Consider the following 1,083-nt stretch of genomic DNA (forward strand, 5'->3'; position numbering starts at 1 on the left):
CGTCAGGTAGATAACGCGCACGATCACCGGTACGATACATTCGAGCTCCTCCCTTGTTACTGAATGGATCAGGCAAAAAGCGTTCTGCAGTAAGATCAGATCGATTAAGGTAGCCACGAGCTACACCAGCACCGCCAACATACACCTCTCCTTCGGCTCCCAATGGAACTGGTTCACCCTGAGCGTCCAGCAAATAAATCTTTGTGTTGGAACATGGGCGACCGATTGGTATCGAGGCGCTAGAGAAATTTTCTGGACACAACCATGTGGTCGCAACGATCGTTGTCTCAGTTGGACCATAACAATTGAAAACGGGAGTGTGGGTAGAAACAGTTTGTAGCAAAGATAACGAAGGAGCTTCTCCTCCCAAAAGCAATGTTTTCAAACCAGTCAAATGGGTTAGGTTCTGTGTGTTTCGGAATAGTGCCGGTGGTAAAAGCGCATGAGTAATCCTTTCAGCGTTGATGTAATTAAGCAAAGCAGTATCCAATTTGCGTACTTCTTCATTTGGCATGCAGAGACAAGCTCCAGTTGTAATAGACATTACAATTTCCCATATACTGGCATCGAAACAACAAGATGCAAACTGCAAAATTCGAGTGTTGGAATCGACATCTATGAGTTGCGATACACCGTAGACAAGATTGATTATAGCTTGATGCTCAATCATTACTCCTTTCGGAGTTCCAGTAGATCCGGATGTGTAAATCAAATAAGCCATATGCTTTGTATTTAGTCCCAGTTTGTTCGGGTCAGGATTTGCTGTTGAAAAGCCATTCGAAAACGCATGATTCAAATCTACCATCGGTACTTGATGGTCTCCAAGAGCCTTTTGGCCAGTCGCATCAGCTAATAAACACAATGGTTCGGCATCTTCCAAGATACATGTTAGCCGTTGACTCGAGTAGTTGGAATCAAGAGGAACATAGGTTCCGCCTGACTTCATAATTCCCAGAAGAGCAACCAACATTTTTGTACTGCGTTTAACGCAAACTGCGATACGATCATCTGGCTTAACACCTCGTGTGATCAAATAATGTGCAAGTTGGTTTGCTTCGGAGTTGAGTTCATAGTAGCTCAATT

The 1,083-nt window shown here is 44.0% G+C and overlaps 1 protein-coding gene across 1 annotated transcript; it reads right to left on the minus strand.

Annotated features, from left to right (window-relative positions):
* Positions 1-27: 27 nt before the first annotated feature.
* Positions 28-946, minus strand: LOC116344936 (linear gramicidin synthase subunit D-like; the record flags this gene model as incomplete). Its single annotated transcript, XM_031773795.1, has 1 exon — positions 28-946. A coding segment is annotated over exon 1 (919 nt), but the record flags the coding sequence as incomplete, so codon positions are not given.
* Positions 947-1,083: the final 137 nt, after the last annotated feature.

The sequence above is a fragment of the Contarinia nasturtii genome, unplaced genomic scaffold (genome assembly GCF_009176525.2).
Source record: "Contarinia nasturtii isolate CC-2019 unplaced genomic scaffold, AAFC_CNas_1.1 Cnas_scaffold_1215, whole genome shotgun sequence".
Lineage (NCBI taxonomy): Eukaryota > Metazoa > Arthropoda > Insecta > Diptera > Cecidomyiidae > Contarinia > Contarinia nasturtii.